General features: G+C 36.4%; 1 protein-coding gene across 1 annotated transcript in view; it reads right to left on the bottom strand.

The window, feature by feature from the left end:
• STXBP6 (syntaxin binding protein 6) overlaps positions 1–22,768 on the bottom strand; it is an 87,323-nt gene that overhangs the window by 11,773 nt on the left and 52,782 nt on the right. The window contains exon 3 of the mRNA XM_009639062.2: positions 21,088–21,253. Coding sequence (XP_009637357.1) covers positions 21,088–21,253 — 166 coding nt within the window. The remainder of the gene's footprint in view (positions 1–21,087; positions 21,254–22,768) is intronic.

The following is a 22,768-nucleotide window of genomic DNA, read 5'->3' on the forward strand; positions in this document are numbered from 1 at the left end:
ATGAGCAACTCAGAAACCCATGTGTCAGTGGTCTACTGAATTTCATCAGTGTATTTCTAGAGCATGTGTAGGTGGTTGCTGGTATGATTGACTATGCCTCATCCTTATATTAGTATCACTGCAAGAATAGCAATACTGGTACTGGATGTATTGGAGAATCATTCCTGTGTGCAAATCACCTACAACCTGCAAAATTTTTAAGCTGTTCTCCAGGAGACAACTACTGGAAGTTTGTTCCATAACTGAACAACAAAACTGCCTGAACTGTACCCACTTAGGTGTAAACTTAGGCCAGGCACCTGCACTGAAGAAAAACCTAGAGAAATGTGACAGTCAGCATCTCTTTCCTAGAGTCTGGAAAGGCTGTTTTCCATCTTTGCTTTTCCATCCAGTTTTTACCAAAGATGGGACAACTGCTGTTAACCACCTTTTTTTTTTTTTTTTTGTCTATGAAGTGTCTGAGGGATTTCAGGACTTCTCATCTACTAGGTTAGAAACACAAGCTCCTCAGTGGAAGACTTTCAACAGCTTTTCACATACATCTTCTCAGGAAAGTGATTTTGTAACACTTGCAAGGAGATAAACACCACCAAAATATGGGTATGGGTCAGCTGATGTTCTGAGTTGTTTTTAGTAGGAAAGAACTCGCATTGTTCCCAAGATGTTCAACTCCAAGGGTCTGCGATCTAAAATTTTACACGGCTACAGTCTTCACTGTGAGCAGAAAGAGCAGCATGCTGGTGTTGTTGCTTCTTCCAAGGTATACAGAGATCCTCCCACTTTTGAAGCACACATATCTTTATCTTTCTATAGCTCTATAGAGCAGATCCCAGCAGTTGATAGTACAGATTTTCCTCTTTCAAATAACCATGAAAGGAAAATAGAAAAGTTTACAAATTTTGTCATTCTATTAAACAACTTTTTTTTGAAGTCTCTATTAAGGGCAAGCACACAGCTTTTTGCTATTGAACAGTATTTGCAGACTCACTGAGTAATTGGAGCAAATACTGCCAGATAACATGGGGAAAAGATGTATTTATACTGAGTTTAATATCAAGTATTAGGTTAATATTAATTTCTACTATCAACAAAACATGTATGTTTAGGACAACTTCAGTCTGAAAGTAAACGAATCAAGCTTAATTCATAGGGTTTCTTCAGTTTAATTTTTCTATACATAAAAGCACAGAAACATACTGCTAAGTTGTTTTCAGTTACTCAAAAAGTGGCTTAATAACGTTGCTTCTAATACAGCTTTTCTTCTATAACACCTTTCATCTTATTATCTGAAGTTGCCTACCCAGAGGAAAGGAATGTGCAGATTTCCAAATCAGTCAATAGCTACACAACTTAGTAATCCAATTTGCTAAGCAAATTACACATTTTATTTTGAATTTGCTGTAGTGAAATACAAACTCTTGGAATTAAACTCCCCTCTCCCCTTAGAAAATTCAAGCAGTGACCCGTACAGTTATACACAATGTTTTTGGGGCCCAAAACTGCAGAAATAGAAGAAGGGTAGTGGCCCTTGGGTGAGCACTTTAGACCAGTGATCCTAGCAATATTACTTGCTTATGGACATAAAAACTGAAGATATAACACTTTGCAGGAAGCACCACATCTCCTCTCAGACTCATTTTTAAATTTTTGGTTCTTACAATCACAAACTATATCAGAGGGTCTTGCAGCCCATGAAATCAGGTGACATTGCTTTAGAGCTTTTATCACAGCCAAGAGGAAAGCACATCCTTAACCCACCATACCCAGTACCTGGAAGATACAGAGATACTATCATCAGTCAGCATGGGAACCCGTCTATTTGCTGAAGAAGCTAATTTGTCTCTAGAGATAACATTATTTAGTTTGCATTATGTGTTTTATCACATATTCATAAAGGGTTCATTGCATTCTCTATTAGCCATATCAAATGTATTTCAGTTCAATGCAGGGATTTATCTGCATGTTAGTGATAAGACTCTACAGCGAGTGATTTGTACATGCAAGCATTCACTTTTTAATACAGCATTTACCAACTACCACCTTCTAAGAAGGAAATAAATGCAATCAGCTACAATAATTAAGAAGTTCCATCTATCACATGAAAATTTTTTACTTAAAGAAAATAGATATTTATGGTTCCCATTGAACTGCATAAAACTGGACCTGTGTCACTGCGTAAAGGCTAAACGCATAATGACAAGCAGTTCAAGTTCATTAACAAGACCACCCCTATCACAACATAATTATTCTATGTGTCTACACATACTATTTACACTCAGATACACTGGTGCCATTAGAAGTTCAACAGAGGTTTGGAAACACTGATTGGCTGTAAATAGAAAGAATGGCTTTTTTCTCCTTCACTATTTTGTGTTTTGTTAACTACCTCTGCACTCATCACTTAAGAACCATTGAAGCATTAAAATATCGATACAAACCTAAAGGACTCTAGGGAGAAGAGTAAGGTGCTGAACAATTAAGAATGAACATACCCTTGTGAAAGAAGGAAGCAGCAGAGAGATGCTTTTTGTAAGTGGGAAAGTGGTCTGAAGAAGGGAAGAGGCAATATAGTATAGTATTATTTCTCTTCCCAAGTTACTTCAAAACACTTACTGAAAAAACAGTTTAAATTGATAAAATCCAAATATAAAAAAACCACTAAGAGGGGAAGAGATGAATATAAATTCTGGGTTTCCTGACAAAGAATAGTGAAAGGAATCTTAAGACTGTATTACTAATTATAGCTAGGAATTAAGATTACTTTCCAGTTTATCTCATCATTCCTCAAAAATGGAGGTGATAAAGACAGAATATAGCTTCAATAGGGAATTTTGAAAATAAACCACCTTTTTAATTTCCACCTAAAATTAATGATGATCCTTTTGACTTATATAACAGACCAGCTTTAAATTCTTTGATTAGTCATAGCAGTTTTCTAACCCTTCTTACCAATAATTATTTATTAGACTCCATACACATATATAAAATTTGAATTAAATTATAAATAAAATTATGAAGGAAAAAAATCCAGTTTGCCAACATTCTGATCCTTGTTTGCAGGTTCCAAATCTCTTACCAGCAAGTTACCTGAGCATGGGAAAAATGCTCAAGATAAACAGCAACTTCAGGTCAAATATTTCTGTGATTTTTAAAGATAATACATTTATTTTTAAATGAACTTCAGAAATATAATGAAGTTAAATTTTTCCCCTAAAGAACCACAGTCAATTTCTTAGGTCTCTCTTAGCATTTCAATCCTGTCATCCAGGCTGTTAAATAGCATAGGCCTTGGTGCTGACTTAAAAAGAATGCCACTAGTAACTGGCTACCATTTGGACTTTGAACTGCTGACCATTACCCTTGATGTCCACCCACCTTGTTGTCCACCTATCCAGTCTGTATTTGCCCAGTTTTGCTATGACAATGCTACAGGAGACAGTGCTGAATGCCTTCCTGAAGTAACGGAAAATGACTTCTGCTGCTCTCCCTTCATCCACCAAGCCAGTCACTTCATCACAGAAGACAAGCTGGTCAGGAACAATTTGCTTTTAACAAATCTCTGGTGCCAGCACTCCTTGCCCTCTGTGCGTCTTGAAAGGTCTTTCCCAAGGATTTGCTCAATAGCCTTACAAAGGTAAAAAATGTATTTCAAGTTAGCTAGCAATTGAAGTTTTCAGCACAGAATTATTACCTGGTCCAAGTAATTGTTAAATACCAAAGCTTCTCTACGGATGCAAATAGAATTCAAACTCATGAAAACCTTATTTAATTGTCAGTCCTACACATAATATGGCCATTCATATTGCATGTTGTCTTAGTTGTTAGTGTCAAGCATTAATCTTCAAATTCCAGGCTTGATAAAAATTACTACAGTCATTTGTCTCTCAAAGTAGAAGTGGTTTGGTTTTTTTTCTTTTTGAATTGTCAAACCTTTTTTATCCAACTCCATCTTGGTTTTCATAAGAGGTTTTAAAAAACACCTACCTATATTTACTGCACAGAAAAGATCCACAGTATTTTCTTGATACTAAACTAATTCCCTACTTCTTTAAAAAGTTTTAATGGACTGGAAAAAAAAATTATCGAATCTACCAGCATGGCAGCTCATTCCAGCCACAATGAGGCTTTATTTATTTATTTATTTAATGTCCTTTTGTGTCTTTTTGTCAGTGAAAGGCTGCTATTGTAGCATTCTGTTTCTGGTAGGTTATCTCTCTGGCAGAGATAACATTTGTTATGCTAAACCTGAAGGTAGTTGTGGCTCAAGCAGCAGGAAATTGAGGGGGAAGAAATCCTCTAGTATGGGCTGCTGTGTGGGAATTTGTACTTGTTCCAGTACAGTATCTCCACTGGCAGTGCTGATCAACAGCTTGCAAGTAACCAGGCTCTGCAGTCTGCAGCCCATGAACACCCCCGACGCAGGCTTCCCTAAACCACCCCTAAATCTACTAGAGTACAAGCAGCTCCACTGCAAAACTTCTCTCCATGCTCAAGGATGAGAGCTGGGATTTGTCCCACAGAAAAACTAAAGTGTTCCTGAACATAGGAGGAATCGGATGATTCCTACAACATTACTTCGGACTCACAACAGCTAAATCAAGTCACAGAAAGTCTCAATCCTGAGTCACAGTTAGCAGTGCTTGCCAACAGTGACACGTCTTATGCCCATATTATTATTTCATTTTACTTTCACTTTAATCAATCCAGCTACAGGTAGGAACTGTATTGAAGTCAGCTGTTTGGTCTCCTTCAGACAACCATGCATTAACCTGTTTAAATGCTGTAAACCTTCCCTTTAGGCTGTGCATTCCTCCTTCTCCCCAAAAGCATTGGAAATTGATAGTTTTGTTTGGCAAATAATGAATTAAGGTGAGCACTGCTATCAAAGTCAAAATACTAGGCTAAATAGATTTGGGGCTGATCTGGTTTGAATGTTTGTTATGTTCCAAAAAAACTCCTGAAGATGATGTTTAACAAAAATTGATGGACATGATAAAAAATTACAAGCATCAGCAGATGCTTTCAAAAAAGTTTTAGAGGGGGGTAAATATACAGTGATACTTACCTAGTTTATTTTCCAAGTCTCCAACTATTTGTGGGTTTGGGGATTTCATGAGACAAAGATTATCTTTGCACCTATCACCTTGATTGAATTCTTTTCATAAACTTCTCTAAAAAAAGAATCGATCCCACTTTTAGCTGGCCAAATAATATTATCTCTAAACATACCAAATCCATGCATCTGGATTATCTCCAAACATACCAAATTCACGCATCTGGATGTTCTCTGCTGTTTACCTCCCCTATTTCAACATATTCTAACCAGAACCATACAAATTAAAGAAAATCAAGTAGCATGAAACAGCAGACCACTAGCTGACCAAAACCTGAATGCAGCACATAAACCAAATGACTTCTGCAGAGCATGGGGAATAAAATTTAATCAAGTGGAGACGATGAGGTCCTTAAAAAAAAAAAAAAATTACCTTAATTACCTTATGGGTTCAACAGTTCAATATTTTTATTGCTAACAAGCAAGGTGTATCAAAATTTCTCAATGTGGCTTGCAAAATCTTAGATTTAGAAAGAGCTGCATTACAAAAAACCAACCCTTTTTATGGTTCTGCAAGGAACTATAAAAATCCCTTCCATGGACAGTTGAGTAGGATAAGCTTTCTTGCCACAGTCAGAAGAAAATTGAAGTATTACCTCTGATGCTAGTGCCCTTAAAAAAAAGATTTCTCATTGCTGAGATGTCTTGATAATGAGAATATCTTCTGATCTACCGAGATTCTCTTCTGTTTTACTTAGTACTCCATAGCAAAGGTGTTAAGTAAATGACTCATACTTTTAAACAGTCTGGCAAATATAAATGCTTTTATATGCAGAGATTACTTGTGTTCACTGGAAATACAAGTGTCCTTACAGATACTAAAAAAAAGCTATATTGCATAGCTATTATGTGAAATAATATGTTGTCTAAAGTTTTACAAGTATTACTCTGTTGGGTGACCTAAGTAAGATCAGATTCAAAGCTGGAGAAAAAGGATCAAAAAAGATTTTCTCCAAAGAAAATCTGACAAAGACCAAGAAAAGGAAGAAAAACCCTGCATACGAAAAGTGTTTCTTAAGAGTGCCTGCACTAGGCATGAAGAGACTGATCTGATCAAATTACTGATTCCAATTTCAAACAGTAGAACTAGAAAAAATGAACATATTTTTGCTTCAATTTATTGTAGGAATTTGTCTCATCTTCACTTTGCTCAAAATGTTGTTAACCCTGGGGAAGGGGAGAGGGGGCAGATTATGCTGTTCCTTTTACTACATTTTAAGCAAATATCTTCTCACAGATAAATGTTGACAAATTAAAACCACTATTAAATAACATTTAATGGTGATAATTAATAGTAGTGCTCTTATTAATGTTCGAGAGTTACAGTCAAAATTATTAACCCGGTATACCAAATACAGGCCAAATACACAGAAAATTGCACCCTTGGGAAAAACTTCATATCTAAAGATCTAAGCTGGAAAAGACTTTGTATGTAGTAATTTTTAAAACCTTGCAGGACATGAGAAATGAGAAACAGGGAAGGCCTTGACACTGCGTAAGCACTGCTCATCTACAGCAGTGGTGTGTCATTAACACAGTTTTGGTCACAAATCTAAAGTACAGCACTATACTGCCTGCTACGAAGAAAAGGAGCTCCATTCTAGCCAAATCCAATACAAAGCCTAATTCACTTTTTCCCTGTCAAGGCAATCCAAAGGGTTTACACATCTCGAGATGCAACTTTTTTTGGTTTTGTTTGTTTTAAATTCAATTCACCAAACTATTGACATTTCTTTTAGGGTGCTGGGAGAATCAGGCAGAAACATGCCCTGAAGAGAACACACAGGATTTTTCCAAACAAAGGTGCTGCTTACAGTCACTGTGTCAATACTATTGATTGAGCTTCTGATTAAGTAGTCTTAATTATTATTGAGAAACATAATGAACTCACTTCCTACAGCTTAGGCATGGAACACATGTATTTGTCAACAGATTCACACTTCTAAATCAGGTAGGTGACTTTGAAAATTCTGTGTTTGCTACAAACTCAGCCTGCATATTTACAAAAAGACTATTTAAGTAGCATGCACAAAATCACCAACTTCTGTTACGACATAGGCTGAAATAAAGTTGTAGCTCACGAGTAAGAAGGGAGACGACTGTGAGAACTGGTCAAGGTCAGGTTGGAGTCAGTCAAGAGCAATGGTTTGAACACATCAAATGAAAAATGCAGTGTCTGGCCTGAGGCTGGCTGACTGTGCAAGAGCAGCTGCCCTCAGGGAGAATGTGGTCTGGTAACCGAGGAGCTTTGCATTTAAGGGCCATATTTTAGCAACATCCCAGTCACACAAGACTGGTACGACTGCCTTTTATGTCTGAATGTTTTCACTGCTAATTGTGCACATTTATCTCATCTGTTTTGATCATCTGCTGTCAATAATAAAAATCAACTTGAATGTAGCTTGCCTCTGATTAGTGACTCTCTTAGAGAACACGTCGCAAAAGCCACCTCCTTCTCCACCCTCCAAACTGTACTTAACCACTGAAAACACCCCTTCAGGAAGAAGAAAGCAACCACAGGAAGCTCAAGTTCTTTACCTGGCATTTGTTCAGATGGGAATTCAACCGCCTAGAATGGGATTTTTTTTTTCCAAGGAAAAGAGGAAAGAGGAATTTACAAGTGTCTCTAGTCTGAAAGTTTCCCCCAGGCTGTCAAGGCTCAGGTGACACCCATGTACAGCCAGATTCAGCAATCAAACCAATAAATTTTCTCAGGAGAAAGAATTATGCCATAACCTCCCCCCCCCCCATAATTAACAGTTGTTCGTTACTGCAACAAAGCACAGAAGACATGAAGGCAAATCTCTTCCTTCACTAAAACTGCCATGGAAACTGTTCACAACAAGGAACAAGTGTGTCCGGAATGACCCACCAGAAACGCTGCAACAGTAATAAAGGACTAAGTGAACTCTAGGCTTCTAACTCAGGAAGCTTAGGTATTTCAAAATCAAAATATTTAGACTGATGAAGTTCCAACTAATGGTCGCACTTCACATTTCCATAAGCTGCCTCTCCTTACTTGTTTTGTTAAAATCATCATTACCAGACAGTTGCAGTTCGTATACTACCATTAGTCCAAGGCTCCATCACCAAGGAACATAAAGGTCGAAAGGACAAACATGTTCTTCCCCTCCTTTTTCATCCCTCTCACCTCCCTGCCAAGTGACTGTTACACATCCTTTCACAGCCTGGTTTAGCTCTTTTGAATAAAAGAGGAAACTGCTGCTGAAAAGAACTGAACAGATAAAAGGTTTCTGAACTCTCTTAAATAGCCACGTGAAAGCCTTATTAAACAGCTCGAGTTAAGTAGAAGACTACAGAAATAGTGTTTCTGTGATTGTAATCCTATTAGATAATTCTGTCTCACAACTTAATGAATTTCCATATCACATGAATGGAATGTTCTCTAGATAATTTCAATATTTAAATTATCAGCCAGAAAGGATGACTAAGTGATCTGAAAGACAGAACATTAATAGAAAGTAATATCTTTACTGGATTTATTCATTTAATTATAACTTTGAAATACTTGAAGGTGCAAATTTAAATCTGAACATCATTTTCCTAATTTATCTTTCAAGGATAATGTCCTTCCCCACTTAAATTTGAGCCTTAAAATCTAGAAGTCTCCTAGCTCAGCCTGAACAGGAGGATTTCCATGGACTTGTAGCTCCTTTGAAAGTAAACAAGATACTTCTGTAGGTCTTTACACCTGAATCTGGAAAGTTCATGACCTCCAAAAGAAGTATTAGTTACCAAAGTCTGGTAACTGTTATAAGTGGTACATATTCTGCACTTAGTTTAACTTGTACTGATCATACAACATTAGGAGTCACTGTACTCTTGAGTCACAGATCAACGTTCCACCTTTGTAAAAATCTGATTCTGCTCAGAAAAGTTAAGGCAGGTTTCAGAGTAAGACGTTATCTCAGATTAAGACCGATTACACTGCTTTCCCCTGTTTTGATGTAGAGTAGGCAATTTCTTCTGACACAAATGAATCTTTTAATACCCATTAATGCCAACAGTGGCCAAGAACAGCTGTGAATAGAAAAACGCAGGCAAGTATTGCATATTATTCTGAGATACTTTTAATTTAAAAATCCACCTAATTTGGTATTTTGTCCAAAGCACATAAGACAAAGAAAAAAGAAAAAACAAACAGTGGATTATAAAGCATGCTTTAAACCGCTATAAACCTCTTAAAATATGATCCCATACTTTTCAGTCTTCCTGATTTGCAACATCTGAAATGAAGCCTGTAACATTAGTAATTTAGAATATTTTATACTGTAACAACATGTTCTAATATAACCCTAGTTTGTCACTTCATTGCTTTTCAATCCGTTATTTACATCTGCATAAAATTTCTTTTTATATATCTGCAATCTTGTACTTTTAAGGCCAAAAAAAGCCAAGTTTAACATATCTCAGTTCTCACATGAGGAAACAGCTTATTTTTTTCCTGCTACTAGTTAAGTAATATCTACAACCTGGGAGTTAAACAAATTCTTCCAAGTTATTTCTAACAATAACAAGAAATACCTTGTGAATTATAACATTATACTATTAAAAAGGTCCTACCGATTATAAAGAATATAGGAGGCAAAACGATAATCTAACTGTTCAGCTGCAAAGCCTTCATCAGCAACCAACAAAACAAGATAAACTTTATTGACAACTGAGATCAGTTTCTTCCTCTGCTCTCATTAGCCATGTCAGCTCTTTAGACTTGCAAGGTACATTTTAAGGTCCACAAAAAAATAAAAATAAAAAAAAAAATCATCAGTCTAGTGGGTAACATCCCACTTTTTTTTTTTTTTTAGGCCTAGGGTTTAATCTATTTACTGGAAAGAAAGCTAAAAAAGAGAGCTTTCTGGATTGACTGACTGAAGAATGTGTCTATATTGCAGATTCCTGCAGTGACTGCAGCCTACATAGTAATTCCAGATCTGGACTGCTAGCTATCCAGGGTCTTGCAAGTAATATCATCACAGATGCACAAGTAATATCAGAGATGCACAAAGGTCAGAAGAGGCTGCAAGGTCCACCTGAGGACCTGAGTAAATGCTGTGCTTTCAAGACTGCTATAACTAGACTACTGATAGTACTCTACTTACCAGCAGAGCTATGCTCAACTTGTCTGCATGAGGCTTTTTTTATCATAGCTTTGTGGAAACATTCTAAATGAGACACTGATGGAATAAAGTTTCTTCGCTTTTGCACCACTATCAAGCATAAACCATGCAGAACAATCATAGTGTCCAGGTGCTCAACAGCTAAATCGCTTCCAGCTGAAGTTCGCAGTGAATGAAGAGGAGTCTGCTATGGTTCCTGAAGGGATGGTAAGGGAAGTCAGAAAGATACTACTGACCTTAATTCAGCATGAGTGGAAGGACGTGCTACTAAAAATCTGTCCAGGTCAGAATAGCAATGTCCTTCCTAACTGCAACCTTAAGTCAACCCTTGGGAACTTTACTTTGCATACTTTCCTGTCCAAATCCATAACCAGCTTTAAAGCATCATTTCAGCACTAGTCCTTTAGAGGGCAGAAGGAGAGAAGGGAACAGAAGAAAGAATATTGTTTATATATGTGTGCAAAGTGAGGGTATGTACTGGTAAGCAGAAACGGCAACCAGCCAAGGTACTAATTTTATATTTTTGTGAAACATAAATAAAGAGGAAAAGAAAGCATTTAATGTTTTATCTTATTAGTGGCGTGGCAGTGGAGAATGGAAAATATTACATAGATCCATCAATTATGTATTATTTTAATGAAGAAAAATTTCTAACAAAGTAGAAAGGAGACAAATGTCTTTACAGAATTTATTTGTAGCCTGACAGCAGCACAGGATCTATCACTATTAGCCAGTATAACTGGTCCTTCAGTAGCTTGGACCAGCTTCTAACCTTCAATAATGGGAAAGTTAAGTGATTTTAGGGATTGTCATTTCAGATTTGATTCCACCCCTGGGAATCAAAACAGTGGCGTCCATACCAAGCCTCTTCTCCTCTCAAGATGTTCTACAGCTGCACAGATGCAATGCAATGCAATGCATTAAAGTCTACAGTGAATGAAGATGATGTAGGTCCAATCTGTTTTGCATTTTATGAGTGAGTTTAAATACCATGAAGAGAAAGACAGACAGTAAATCAATAAATTATATCCTTAGAAAATTACTATCATGCCACAGTGGATGTTCTGAAACAATTCTTTCTGAACAGCAATAAACCTAACACTTTGGTCTAAGACATCATCAAGACCACAGACAGTGTTCTATTTCTTAATTTTTTATATTAAACAATAATGCTAATCCATGAAAAGGAATCATAAAAATATCAAGTCACTGCAACTGAATTTTATGGGTTATTTTTCAAATGGCTTGAGTAGCCTTGAAGACATTTTCCTATTTATCTACTACCTAGACTGATGGTCTACAACTTTGTATTTTACTTTACCTCTCCCACGTAAGAAATCTAACCAGTTTAGGAACCTGGGTTAGGAGGAAGTTTTCATGTATACGTTCATTTAGAAACCAGATGAAAGATGCTAGACACGTAGAAACTAGCTTTTTCCTCTAAGCCAAAGAACAGGGACTGACATTCTATTCAAATGTGGACACTAGATACATATAATTAAGCTAGGATGGAATGGCTGTTAAAAATCAGGGGATGGAAAACATAATTAGAATTAGAATGGGCTATTTTATCCAACAGCATTGCCAGCAGACTTTTTTTTTTAAACAGCTATGTACACAGAATTGAAATAGAGGAGAGAGATGAAAACAAGGAAGGAACATTGTTCAGCAATAAAATACTTAATAGTACTGCTTAGCTGTAGATTTAGTTTTGCTGGACACCAAATTAACTATGTATTAACACATGAAGAAGCAATTTGAGTTGTTCTATTCCTTTATTCCTCTAACCAGTCTCCTGAATCTGGCAGTTCTACTTCAGGTGACCTGAAAAGGATGATATTTTCTTACCATGTGGAACAAAGGGATGACATCCTGACATCCCAGCTGCTGAACAAGATTTTTTTTTTTATCCTCTTTCCCCTCAATTCCCAGGAAGTCTAGAGATAGAGAATGTAGTTGAACTGGTGTCATTTGCCTCATCTTCACTTAAGATTTAGCACGGATTTTTCCAACATTTAAATCATAGAATCATAGAATGTTTTGGGTTGGAAGGAACCCCTAGAGGTCATCTAGTCCAACCCCCCTGCAGGAACAGGGACACTGCTAACTAGATCAGGTTGCTCAGAGCCCCGTCCAACCTGGCCTTGAATGCTTCCAGGGATGGGGCCTCCACTACCTCTCTGGGCAACCTGTTCCAGTGTTTCACCACCCTCATTGTAAAGAATTTCTTCCTTACTGTTTTCCAATTCATTTTTTGGAAACCCTGAACCTGAGAAGGTCAGCCATATTCAAAGCTAATTTGAACTAGAAGAACGCAAGTCAGAATGAAAACAAACCTGATTTTTTTATCCACTGTAGTGGCTTACTCTGAGTTCTGTGTTTTCAAATACCAGGTTTACAAGAAGGCAAAACATAAGCTGTAGTCACTCAGAAACAAACAAAAAAACCCTACAAAACACAAACAAATGAAGAACAACAAAAAACTACAGCCCATATACTATAGGTATTACAAAAAGCAGCTATCAAATTAAATTGCACATGAACAATCAGAAAGAAAAATTAAATGTTAGAAAAATTAAATGTTAGTAAATAAGACTATCCAAACAAAGCCTTCTATGCATTCTTATGCTAACATGGGAACTGCAAAAGATGAAGGAGATGCTAAAATCCTTCAGAAGGGAAATGACTTATGTGATCAAAGCAGCAAGAGAGCCATTGCTGTGAAACCACACGGTGGGGATATATATACTGAGCTGTTCCTGTTTGTGACAACAGGACAGGTACAGAAGACTGAAAACGTCAACACAAATGAGTTCCTGCTAGTTATGAAGGACTATCCAGTACTAAATTTAGAATTATTTTTGGAATGGAAATAATTCCAGACAAGATAATTTGCACTTCGTATTTACTTCATTCAGATGTACAGTAATGTCATTGCCTTATTATTTTGAAAGGGACTGTTTATGAAAAATATGGCATATAGGATTTCTACCCAGGTCATCCAGAAGTGATTCTGGAGACAGATCAAGTCCTATCCTTTCTGACTGATGCTGGAAAAAATAAAAATTCAAAGAGTCTGAAAAAAATAAAAATATTAATTCTTTAAGCACCAGATGGTTCTGAGCAACGCATTTCAAATGAGCTAGTCGCTGGGTGATTTTCAAACAAGATGAGGTCAAATGGTTGGAGCAGTGTCTCTAAGAAAAACTGTTATCTAATGCTTCATTTGCGTTTTCTTGTCTCAAGCAACCTAAGAATTTATTCAAAATTCCTTCTCGAGGACTTAAGAATCTCACAAATGTTAAGAAACGGATTTGGATTCATGCAAGTGTGTCCCACAGACGTATTTTCAGTAGTTTATTTTCAGTTATTACTATTGATGCACCACTTGCATTCACTTTCCAGACTGGGAAAAAACGCTGCATGAAATGAACTGACCTAAAGTAGAAATGTAAGAAATACTGGGTTGCAGGAACAGAAAAGGAGGATTTTAGGTATTGAAACAGCGGGGCAGTCAGGTGGTATAGTTTTCCTCTTTAAAGATTTTATTTGGCTATCACCCAAGTCTGCTTTTTTCTTTTAAAAATGAATTAAGATAAGTAATATGGTTTTCCATTTCTAATAGTTCTGAAGTCTTTATGAACATGGACAACCACCTTTCCATGTCAGAGTACAGCTAGATCAATAAAGTAAGGATGAAGAAACTCTGGCTGGTCTCACACAGCAAATATTAGCTACCCACAGCGAGCATTTCAAAGATGTTGCAAACTTCTTATCAATGTCATCATTAGTTTATGAGTCCAGGCAGTTGCATTTAATCTGAAATACGGTAACTTTCTTTATAGCTGGAGGATGTGATCTCTAGTGTTCACTGTATTGCAACATGGGACCCATATAAGCTTTTTCTTGTCACAGGTAGCACTGCGACACTGTGCTTTCTCCTGCAATCAGACTCATGGAATGACTGACGTGCAGAAACTTACTTCTGCCACAAAAGCACTTTTTCAGGCAGAACTCTAACACACCAAAACAGACAGTCCAGTAACTTGCAAGCCACAGTAAACAATAAATTCAGTTTAAATGCAATTTCCCAGGAAAATATTTACCGAGGCACAGATACACAGTGAAACAAAATACACGCAAGTGTATGGCTTGAAGGTGCTGGACTGATACAGATCCAGATAGGATCCTACAGATAGGAGAGCAGTTCAGTCGAACTGCATTATAAGCCAATTGTATTTTATTTATAGAGGAGAGAAGTAAATAGAACTGCCACGGCGGATCAGACTAGTGGTCTGTCTCGCTGTAGGCATTACCCTTCTCAAAGGGATGTGACACTGCAATAGGCAAGCTGCAGTAACTACCCAACAAAGTCACCCCCAAGCCTCAATGATTGCTAGTTTGCTTGATGATCAGAAGAACAAGAAAATAATAGGTTACTTCCAATCTTTGATTAATAATAAAGTTATGATTACATTCATATCTTTAGGTAGCTAATCTTAAATGTTTTTACATAGGCAGCACATTAAAGTAAGGATTTTCATAAGCTAAGTGGTTTTTTTATTTTCTTTCTACCTTTGATCTTTTTGTCTTGATCTGGTTTTAGTGTTAATAAATGTTCCATTAAAAAAAAGATATTATCTACAATTTTTCAAGCCAATTACATTCATACACTTTGGTTTCTTCTAGGGTTCAACATCACCATTTAGTTTTGACGTCCTGCCTTCCAGCCACCAAAATACAGTACTGAAGTTTAAAGTTTAGTCAAAATTACAGAAATTAGAAATTAATAATTAAAGTCTGGAGAATATACAGCACAAAGATTAAGAGCCAAATTAACAGGTTACAAGTGTCTTTCAGAAAAACTTATCTTCTCCATTTCAAATGTACTTCTCCTGTTAATGTTTTTAAATACAAGCATTGATGCCAGGACATGACTGTATATTGCAGATTGGCTAAATATTAAGGAAATACATAATTAGGATCAATTTCCTGTTACCACAACCTTTACCCTCTTCCAAACTGAGAAATTTATTTCAACTTGAAAACTTCAAGTTCTAATCTAATACATTTATAAAAATCAATACTAACCAAAGTTAGTAATATTTTCAATACTAATATTTATACTTAATAAAAGTCTAACCAACCAGGAACTTTCAGTTCAGTAATTACTACAAAAGCACAAAACTCTATTCTGGCTTTGTAAATACCAAAATCTGATAATTTGACACAAAAATTTTCCCATTCCTATGACAAATTGTAATATTCTGCATCTTGAAGATAAAACCTAACTTAGACCTTCATTCTACAGAAAAGGCAAGAAAATATATTGCTTAATGCTTTCTATATTATCTCATCTCAGAGTTATACAGATACGGAACCAACCCTTATAATGATAAATGTCCCTTCTCATTTTATGTACCCTTACAGATTTTACAAGAACATAATGTACTTTTTTTGCCCAGGATTTCCATTTTAAAAGTTAATTTAGAGCTCTGATTATATGCAATATTTCTATGGAACAAGCACTCAACTATTCTTATCCATTATGATCTCAACACATGGCTTTTATGCTTAAGATAACTAAAATCCATCCAGTTAAATAAAAAAAAAAATGGGAAAGCAGAACTTATCTTGACATGAACATGCAGGGCATAAAAGCAAGCACCTGAAATGGTCTTTGTCAGCAGAAAATTTATTTCTAGTATTTCAATCTCTAGACTGACAGTGGCCTTCATTTTCTCTACAGCAAACAACTGAATATTTGGTATACATTGGCAAGAAATATCTTAATCAAATGCAAAAGATTTTGTTGTTCCTATATGGAAACATTGCTAAGATTCATCTGATTGGTAATTTTAAAATGGCAAAACATTGCCAAAATAACATGGTAGATATCTTTTTTTTTTTTGGTGTCAAATTCATTTGCATCAGAATTAATTTACAAGTAACAGTCTGTAAGAATGATATGTTCAATTACACACTTCTTCCAATGGCTGTCAGGTAAGAATTGAAACCAACAACTACCAAGTATTTGACAGGAGGGAGAGGAGCAATTGTCTTTCTTCCCATCCTAATTCCTAATAGCAAGTTTTTGTTCATGTCCTTTAGTCAGTCATTAATCTTGCACAGTATGGTAAGCACCACTATATGCTTACCAGGTCTCAAATGTGGTAAGCTAAGATGAGTAAACAGCATATGAAAAAAGAAGTACTCATTGCCATTCTCACACTGGCAATATATTCTTGGAGGAGAAAAAGAATGATCCATTAATAACTCCTGCCAGTTGTCCTAGAGAAAAGGTTACGAAGGCAAAGATGTGATTACTTTGGGCTTCTAAGAATATTTTAATTAATTCAGCAGAATGTCTGTTAAAACTAAAGCATAAAGGTAGGAGAAAGCTTAAAACAACAACAAAAAAAACCCCCCCAAACTAAAACAACAACAACAAAAATCACAAAATCATGATCTTCCTTCAGTCTGAGGTCTCACTCCTTTCCAAGGATCACCCATTTCTAATATGTAACTAAAGGTGGCAGCAACTGTTTATCCTTTCAGGCCCAGAGTTAAGATTTGAAGAGCTTCAAATGCTGTACCACAGGGTTCTATCCAGAAATGAGAGCCAAATTCATCCTCAGTGCCAGCCTAACATTACGTCAATAATTAAGTTGTTCTAACGAACACAACCTGTAGACAACAAAATTTCTGCACGCCACTCATGTCCAACTTTGTTGTTTACATTACTGATGTAAAAGCAATACAATATGAATAATTTAGCCACTGAATAACGATTAATGTAACACAAACATACTCCAAATTAGACATATTCCAGTATCAGAAGCCATATGTTAGAAAGATAGAGAAGTGGAAAATATTTCCTACTTCAGTCAAAAAGCCCTCTACCTCTAAATGCCTGCCTTGCCTTTCCTCTCCAAAATAACATCCAGAACATATCTAAGCTCTGGAGAGGCCTCTTCTAAAATCTAAACAAAAGACAAACTTGAAATATTTAGTACAAGGTACTAGTGGGAGGAATCTTGTTACAGTCTTCCTGATTTTGTTCTTTGTTCTCAGAATTAGCACCCACACCTTTAATCAGTTCTCATTATCGCTGTAATTACTGATGTCATTAATCAAGTTACAGAAAACAGTCTAGCCTATTTAACTCCGCAGACTATATCCTTACATGATACTCAAATGAAAAGAAAGCAAAAAATGGTTCTGGAGTAGAATAGTGGAATACGGAGCAGGGCTGTGGCCCGTAGGGGGAAGTAGGTGGGAAGGCAAAAGGAGGAAGGCAATGAAGAGGGGCTGCAGTTCCACAGGGACACCCGTATTTACTTACGGCTAAGCTCCTAAGCACTTCCTGCAGAAACAAGAGCGGCATGAATTTCACTTTCTTCACTCCTATCCTTTAGGAAGGAATAAGGCTCAATAAGATAAGTAAGCTTGTAAACAAGCCCTTCAAGTTCTTTTGTCTTTAGTTCCACTTGGGAAGAACTGTTCTTTGTGGCTTTTTTTGTCTGTTTTTGAAAATATGCATTAGCTACAAGATACACACTACATATATGATGTGCATTACTATATCATAACATACATAAGCATGTGGGTGTATGCATATATATTCTAATAATTTATTTTAAAAAAATACTTGCAGGGTATTAGAAGTCAAACTGACTAACCATGCAAAAAGAATATTACTTTTTACATCCCCCAGGAAGTTCAAAAGAATATCACTTAAAACATAAACGCTACCTTTGTAGAAGGGATGAAGTGACATGCTTCATCTAAAATCTGACCGCACTAAGGTTTAAAAATTATTTTAGTATACTGCTCTGGCTAATTAGCAAAATACTCCAACAAAACAATAGCAACAAAAAAAAACCCAAGCTGCAAGTTCTGAACTGATTTTAATTAATTTCAAGCTATATCGTGAGGCACATGTTTTTTGGTTTGCTCAGCTACAGTTGGATCTTACTTTTTCCAGTTAGGATCAAAACCACATTTTCCATAAAAAACGCTGACATAGCAGGTTTCAGACTAAATGGGGTTTGATATACAGCTGGCCCATCCCCAGGCTTCAAAGGAGGACTAGCAGAACCACAGGTACCTCCCCAGTGTCTGAGCCTGCCAACTACCAACTCATAGAACAGCTTCTCAAGTCAATGAACGCTGCTGCTTCTGATCACTTAATTACTCCATTTGCCTCAAAGTAAGGCCAACTAACATAACCCAGTGACTGAACTAACTTCACAGAACTACATATTACCAAGGAGACCTGCCTATAATTGGGATATATTTCAAAGCTGCTGTAACAGTTATTTATTTTTAATGAGTGGAGGAAGCATGGCTCCACTAGATAAATATATTTAAATATAAAGTAATGCAAAACCTTTTGAACAAGGTGGAAACATTAGAGAAATATATTCCCATGTATACTAGAGTATTAGGAAAAATGCTAAACAACATAGCAGGAAAAATAATTTTTCCACAACTCAAATTTAGTTTGAAAAGCTAATTTAATCTATTTTTTCATAATTAATTAGCTATATTTTCAAGAAATACCAGCATGGGTGCTAGCACAATGCTTTTGGAACTGAGTAAGTATTTATCTGTATGCATGAACATAACAATAAAGCTTGCAATTATAGTATAGATACAGTATTTCTGTAGAGAATTTAGTGTTGCATTAAGAATATCGATGTAAAATTTGAAAGGAAAAGCAGATGTTTAAGCAGACTATTGCACTTCACGTATTACACGATGATTTCCAATAATATGATTGCATTGCCTTTTATAATTTTGATACCGGTTATTTTTTAATGAGGATTTTTTTTTATATATATATTATTTTTTTTTTAAAACTTTGGTAGGTTTCCCATTGCTCACTGAGGCTGACACGCAGCAAGTCACTGGGATGTAGGGTCAACTATTATTTGGTTTATAGTTGTTATAGTTTCTGTCAAATTTAAACTTATCCATAGGAAGTCTGTAACCCGGTATGAGGAAAAAGTTGACAGCGTGAAGAACAGCAGAAGCACTGTATCCATGAGGAGATTTATTAGTCCCTCACCTTGTACCACATCCGTAGCCTGTACACTCACAGACTGCACCTGTGCACAGTCAGAATAACAGACAAAGAATATGGAAACAGCTACCATCTGGAATGGGAGGATGGCTGAATAAGCCCATTTTAGCTATGAAGTTGTAAACAGAAAATGCGGGTATGCTTCATGGGACTGGTAGGGTGTAGTGTGTGTTGAAAAAGTAGAAGTCAATTAGAAGTTTACGAACCTCAGTGGCAATTTTTTTTCCCCCACACTTGTATAGGGAAAAGGTTAATATTTGGGTCAGTTGAATCAGGAACTCAATTTTGGACAGGTCAAGCTTATGAGAATAAAATCATTTCAGAGTCTGAAATGTGTGGCAGTTCATTAACACTGACTTATTAGCAGGAAGGAAGGAAGTGAGCATTGTTGGCAAACAGGTGACAACCAAAGGCTTGATATGACATTTCTTCCATATGAAATGGAAAAATTGTAGAGGGTATCTTTTCCCAGCAGTGCAGAAACTGCTCCTCCCTCATTCCCACCACGCCAAAAAGAAAACAATGGAAATCATATCAATGTGCAAGGGGAAAAAAAAACAAGAAAGGAAGTTTACAAGAAATTTTCTGGCTTTTTTCTTAGTTTGAGAAGACACTAAAAGAAAAGGACAATTGGCAGAAACACTCCTGACTTATCACTGCAAAGTTAGTGGCAACCTCAATACCAGTAGCTAAAATGTAGGCACCAGACTGCAGATGATTTCCACCTTCCTCAAGTGTTTTAAAGGAAAGAGGTGCAAGATAAAATAACAGCCAGAAAAAAGAACATACAAAGGTGGCTGCAGAAAATATAGTTCTGGTAATAGTGCACAGGAACATATTCTAGATTTATGAGAGTGGAGGATTACTATAAAGAACTGAGTAAGGCTCTCCATATTTATAACTGATGTCTACTGGGGGGAAGATACAACTACTGAACAAAACCCCAAGCCAGCTTACACTTCTCTTCTACAGTTTGGAAACTCACTGAGAAAAACAATTTTTTTTATTCCAGCTGTGCAGAACACAGGAGATGTAAGAGTTTTGAAGTGTTCTAGTTTAGAGCAGACAAAAAGGACACTAGTCCAAGGGAACAACTAAACCAGCTTATTTTCCTAAAGAATACTTCATGAAATACATGAAAATCCTCCCAAAAAAAACTTTTCGTTGCTTGGGAAGCAGATGGTAAATGCCAATTTCACATATTGGCCAGACTTTTTTTTACCTAGCCAGACTTTTTTAGTCTAATCCTAGAAATTCACCTTAAGATATGTGACTTATGAAACATAACACAACTCTAAACTAACTGATTTCTGTCAAGATCAAAGTCAATTCCAAAAAAGCCATGGCAAGTTTAGTACTAACCTCTTTTTCACAGACTTGTGAGGAAATACCAATGCAGAACAGGCTGTTAGTAGGAAATACTTCAGGCCACCCAGATGAACAAAAGTAGAGAGACAAATACAAATCAAGGTTGCTAAAAAGGAGGAGAACGACTACTCAGAAGGTGGGTAGGGGATGTTGAAGACTAGGGAAGCAAAGATAGTGGAAAAGCGTGAACTGGTGCTTGATGGAGAAATGCTGAAGCCTAGAAGTTCACTACTGTGAAATTAGTATATTCAGACCCGCAATTTCAAGATGTAATTAGGCTGCAAACCCATTTGAACACAGAATAACTCACGTGCAAATCATTTTGTGTCCAACTGCACAACGTACTCCAGCTTCCTCCCATAATTTACCTCCATACTTACCTCCCATAATTTTAGATTGGCAATTGATAAATTCTGGCTTCTTGTCGGTAAGGTAGCGCTGGCAAGTGTGATGTAAAACCTGAAAGAATGTGCATTTTTCTGAAGCTGTGCTTGCTACCCATTGGTCAAAAGCATTTTCAAATAGTAAATCAAATTCTGGGGAATCCTAGAAGAAAAACAAAACAAAACAAAACACACTACTATTATTCCAGTTTTATTAATGATTTGGAGAAAGATATAGAGCTATTATTTTTTAAAAGGTATTATCTCGGAAAAAGCAGAAAGGTCATGCAACTCAAGACCATCCTGGGATTATTTTTCCTTTGCATATTTTTAGATGCAAAAACAACCAGGCAGGAAGGTTTTTTCTTGCAGGTATTTTTAATGAGGAATATTTAGATGTAACAAAAATACCTGAAAACAAAAATACTTTAGACCAAAAGATTAAAAGTTGGAATCTCATAAGAAATCCTTGTCATCTACAGATATAGTTATTTCTGTCTTCTATGTTATGCAAGAATTTGTGCCTCTCAGCACAAAATCTACTGTCACACTATATTATAGAAGATGTGCTTCTGCTCTTGATGCTCAACCAAAGGACAAAAAAATAGCAAATCCTAGTTGTTGTATTTAATGTATTATCATAAAGTATTGTATAGGTCTCAGGATAACATGAACAAAAGAGCACTCCCAGAACAAATCAAAGCCAGCTCTATACCATGCATCAACTGCCAAAATAAATGGATTTCATTCAAGAATTTGCTAAATATCATTTTGTAGTCTAATTTAGTAAATGCTTTTTTGAACCAATGACACTATGGATCACAGGAAGACAAGTTTGAAGGGAACATGTTTAAGTTTAAGAACTTGATAGGGCTTTCAATCTGAGAGTATCCCAGGTATCTGTTATTTACATAGCTGCATAGCAGATGCTGGGAAAGGGCCTAAAACTCATAGCCCTTATCTATTTGTCTTGTTTTCATTGTCCCTTTACTCAGAGAAAATCTAATTCCACTCCCTGCATTTCATATGGCAGTGCCCAAAGGACTGCTTCTTTGTGCAAAAGACTGTACTTGTATCAGAATTTGGTGCCACCACTGTTAAGATGCTTAGGGGGCTGATCAGAGCACAGCTTTGAACAAACCAAGGGGGTTAGTCACAAACATATTTTGCTGTACAGTGAACACAGTAAATCACTTTGTGATGACGCAGTATGAGCCACATTCCTAACTTCTAATTCTGCTGTTGTACGACTGAAGATTTATATTCATAAGCTCATTACAGTTTAGTGCAACTTTGTCTTGAGACAGCTCAAGGTGGGCTGCATATTCCATATTAAAGGAAAAATTCTAGAACTATTTAGTGTGTGTGTGTGTGTTTGTTTTAGTTTATTTTGGGGTTTTTTTTGGTTTAAATCAGTGTTCATGTACTATTGGCAACTAAACCACACCACCACCCTTTGTAGAAAAATGTAAATACAGAAGATTCTGAGGAGAGGGCCATCCTAGAAAAAACAAAAAGTTCACAATATTTCACACACTTGAACTTCAGTAACCTCTCCTGTCCTTGCTTCTGCTTACTGCTCTATCTTACAACACAGCTGCATGCCAAAATGGACCCCAAGAGGCTTATAGCTGAAGACAAGGCAAACAAGGATCTTATTTTTCTCTTTACAAAGAAG

This window comes from Egretta garzetta, unplaced genomic scaffold (assembly GCF_000687185.1).
Source record: "Egretta garzetta isolate BGI_Z169 unplaced genomic scaffold, ASM68718v1 scaffold285, whole genome shotgun sequence".
In the NCBI taxonomy this organism is placed as follows: Eukaryota; Metazoa; Chordata; class Aves; order Pelecaniformes; family Ardeidae; genus Egretta; species Egretta garzetta.